General features: G+C 34.5%; 1 protein-coding gene across 2 annotated transcripts in view; it reads left to right on the forward strand.

Annotated features, from left to right (window-relative positions):
• The window catches only part of PLSCR4 (phospholipid scramblase 4), a 25,923-nt gene that overhangs the window by 4,089 nt on the left and 17,469 nt on the right, over positions 1 to 4,365 (forward strand). Inside the window, exons 2-3 of one of the 2 annotated variants that reach the window (XM_012724822.1) lie at positions 2,329 to 2,356; positions 3,428 to 3,535. The exons of the other annotated variant lie outside the window; for it this stretch is intronic. Coding sequence (XP_012580276.1) covers positions 2,350 to 2,356; positions 3,428 to 3,535 — 115 coding nt within the window. The 5' untranslated portion in view covers positions 2,329 to 2,349. The remainder of the gene's footprint in view (positions 1 to 2,328; positions 2,357 to 3,427; positions 3,536 to 4,365) is intronic. 2 annotated transcript variants of the gene reach the window in all.

The raw sequence follows: 4,365 nt of genomic DNA on the forward strand, positions 1-4,365 counted from the left end.
ACCTCCAGGGCAGGCGGGAATCGAACTCATGCGGAAGCGGCTTTAGATTCTCAGTGTTGTGCTTTAACCCGCTGCGCCACCAGGGAGGGCCCAGAGTGCACTTTTGATGCAGGACTAGGGTGATTTCAGATGGGCATCAGCTGGTTTTGTTCACATCTGATGTTAAAACTTCCTTATTACCCGCTTGGAGATATCCTTCCTTTCCCCTAGTATGCAGTAAAATGGACTTGCTCAATGCAACAAATAGATAAGCTTATTTGATGGGACAGGAAGACACCTGTCCTGTTTCACTGAAACATAATCTAAACAGGTTGCTAATTTAAATCAATTACATGATATCAAAAAATAAAAGAAAACTTGGACAATTATATTTAAACAAGGTTTGTGGAGAAAGCATGTTTGATATAAAAATTGAGAACCCACTTAGAGACATGATTCAAATTAATATTTTCATGCAAAAACCCAGATACAATAATTGTTAACAGAAAAGAGTTAGCTTACTATTATGGTTAGAATCTCACTAATAATTTGTAAAATAAACGCCCCAGTTAGAGGATAAATATTCAATTCAAAGAAGAGAAATGCACATCATAAGCAGTATAAAGAACTATTAGCTACACTAATTATCAGAAAAATAAAATTAAAGACAGTTTTTGCCTTTTTTGGAAGAATAGTAATATTATTGCTAATGCCACAGGAAAATAAACTTTTATAAGCTGTTAATAGAAATATATTGGTAAAACTTTTTTTTTTTAAGATTTATTTACTTATTCATGCAGAACTGGGGTACAGGCCAGAGATGTGGAGGGTGAGAGGTTTCACCATAGAGAGAGCGGCAAGCAGAACAGGCAGATCAAGGAAGTACACTGCTGAGGGGAGCAGCGGGCGGTCAGGAGAGGTCTGCCCCATGTGGTCACTTCCCAGGCAGGCAGGATCAACTCATGCGGAAGTGGCTTTAGCTTCTTAATGCTGTGCTTCAACCCCGCTGCGCCACCAGGGAGGGCCTGGTAAAACTTTGTTAATGGTGATACCTATTAAAATGCTCAAGTATTCATTCAAAGTTGAAATATATCATGGTCTCAAGTGTGCAAATAAAAGTGTGTGCCCAAGATGATCACAGAAAAATCGTTCCTAATACATAAAAGTTGGAAAAAATTCCATATCTATTGGTGATTACATAATATGTGATACATCTAAAAGTGGAAGGTACAGACTTTAAAACGTGATTAACTCTTAATGCCCTAATGTAGAAACATGTAAAATATATTTTAAAATGAAACACAAACAGAACTGAAAGTTTGAACATGATATATGTACATATCTATATATACTCATAGTTGTATATGACAACACTTTATAAGTAGTAATTTAGAATGTAGACAGAATTATATATTATGTATATTACATTCTAAACTCTCCTGCAAGACTGATGGAATTCTGGCCCAGGTTTGGTTAAGATTGTCATTTGAGCTGAGAATCTGAGTGAAGTTTGATAAGTCAACTCATTCCACCCCTTTAGTATTCACACACCTATGGCATTCTTAGTTCCTTTCACATCCATTCTGTCAACATAGTGGTGACTTTGTACTCTACTTGAATACTACATACAAACACATTTTGTACATTGATATCAGGGTGACACATTGGAAGAACTGTGAACTTTGGATTTAGACGTACTTGACTATAATGGAGTTTATAATCACATACTAGATATTTGTTATTACAGGTGCTCTATGAAAGGTGCTCATATTTTCTGGTGTTTTGTAAGCATTAAGTATATTATAGCTATTGTTGATGTTCTTGTTCTTTGTCATCACCAGAACTCAGAAATCCTGAAATTCATTTCACTGATAACTTTTCTTGTTTTGATTGAATTCACGAGATTTTTCTGCCACCCACTTCTTACTTCAAATCTCATCTCACTTTCCAATTTATTTCTCTAAGTTATTCTCATAATGTTTATGTATTTTTTAAATGTTTCGTATGTCTTCTTCTGGCCTCTTGTTAAAGAGAACATGTACCAACCACTTTGAACTTTTGATTCCTAACCTCTATTTTTTTTCTTACCATTTCTCCCATCATCTTCCACTTTTGCTCAGTTAATGGCATCACAATGAGCTCAATTCTATATCTGAGATTTCACCCATGACACCTCATCTTCTGGTTTACTGCTCTATTTTCTATATCACAGTGTCTGTTTTGTACTAGGAGGTTAGTAAATATTCTTGAACTAATGAAAGAATGAAGGTAATGATGCAAAATACCTCAGAACTTCTTACATGTACTCCTGAGCAAACATAATTTTTAACATATTTATTTTTTTTTCAGGATTAATTGGAATTCCTTAAAATGTCAGGTACATTTTTGTGAATAAATTTTAATGTACTTTATTTGGGATTGTTTTCATGCAAAAATAGTCTATGTCATTCTGAAATATTGTTAAAATTTTGAAGATAACTACATGTAAACATATTTACATATATTCTTATACATTATATGTATATGCATTAAGCAGGTGAGCATCCCTATCTATCTTTGACAGAAAAGGATTCAAAGATATATATATATAGTATTGAAGTATATGAGGAAAATTAGGTAAAGGGAAAAAAAAAGAAAAAAGAGTAGGAACGTATGATTGCAAAAAGGAGTATAATAAGTAAAAGCCTACAAAGACAGTCTTCGCAAAGTAGGGCTCAAATGTCACTTCCTATATTTTCAAACAATGCAAGAGATGCTATAAGGAGATGGTAAAAACAGAGAAACATTTTTTGGTGGGATTTGTGTTTTTTATAAGATAAAAGTTAACCAGCTAAGGATTGGGAACTTTTCCTTATAATGGGTTTTCTTTGCTCATTAAATCTTAGAAAATGAGTTGCTGCTTCTCTTGCAGTTATGACAGGGAGAATAAACATGTGAGTCATGGCAAATGCAGACTAAATCATCTCTGATTGTGTTCCATGTGGCACCAATGATATCTGAGCCACTCTCTGTCATGTTTTGCATTATTTACCATGTTATGATTTGAATGATTAAAAAATAGCCATTTTCCAGACAGAATTAGGTAGAATTCAGAATCATTCTATGTGTAACTGTTTTCTCCATATCCCATATGTAAAAGAGTTTTCACTGCTGTATAAGGAATTCAGGTAGTTAAGAATCAGCATCAGGTCAGCAATGAATATTAAAACACATTGCTTTAATCATTGCAACATGTGATTGCTCATTTTATTTTTTCATATTTATTCAGCTGAAAATTCAAATATATTAATAGGTTGATATCTAATATACATAATGGATATTTTAGTTAGGAATATGTGTGTATTTCTTATTGTTTACCTGCACTAATGCATAGCAATCAGAAAAAATCAGTATGTTCTGTTATATACTATCATGTCCACCGTAAGCCATGTGCCCTCCTTCCTTGAAGGTGCAGCCCCTTCAGCTCCTGAACAGGCTGTGGATAAAATGGAAAATCAAGTAAGATTGCCTGATCAACCTGATGTCCCTCCTGCTTATAATGCACATTTTGTGCCAGGTATGCTAAATATTTAGAAAACATCTTTCCCCTCCCCAGAAAAACAACCAGTTGTTAAGATTGTTCTTTAAATTAACTAATTAGTGCAATGATTCAATAAATATTGAATGCTTGTAGGATACTTCCTATTTATTAGGTGTTAATTAGAATATATGTCCATATGTATAAGTTTTACAGGCTACTAAGAAAAAATTGTTAAAACATTTATGGGGTTCTCTTCACCCTATTCTGGAAAGATGAAGAGAATGTTGTAGTGGAACAGTAGTTAGTAACTACTCCACTACAGTAGTTAATAACTGTTCCCAGAGATCTGAGGGAGAATGTAATGGCTGAAGTCCAGTTTTACTAGTGTCACGATCAAAGAAGAGGGAAAGGACTCACGCCTGACAGAAAGGATGAGATGTCCAAAAGCACATAGTCTGGTATGAGTCATGCATGGGCCTACTGGGAGGAGAAAGGTAATAAATAGAGGTAAATGAATGAGAAATAATAAAGGAACTTGTGAAAATGTTTTTACAAGTCTGAATATTCGACTTCTGATGATTCAGAGAAATGGATATTCATTCTGCTGATGAAAATTAGATACATAATCAGTCTTTACATAAAGTAATTTTCAATTCTTGAAGCTTTAAATATTGAAAATATACTTAATGTCAGTAAAGAAATAGTTGTTTTTTTTAAGATTTATTTATTTATGCATATAGAACTAGGGTACAGGCCAGAGGTGCAGGGGCGGTGAGAGGATTCACCAGAGACAGTGGGGAGCAGAACAGTCAGATCTACCAAGTACACTGCTGAGGGGAGCAGTGGGTGGGTCAGGAGAGGTCTGC

The sequence above is a fragment of the Condylura cristata genome, unplaced genomic scaffold (assembly GCF_000260355.1).
Source record: "Condylura cristata isolate star-nosed mole 26May11 unplaced genomic scaffold, ConCri1.0 scaffold00014, whole genome shotgun sequence".
NCBI lineage: Eukaryota > Metazoa > Chordata > Mammalia > Eulipotyphla > Talpidae > Condylura > Condylura cristata.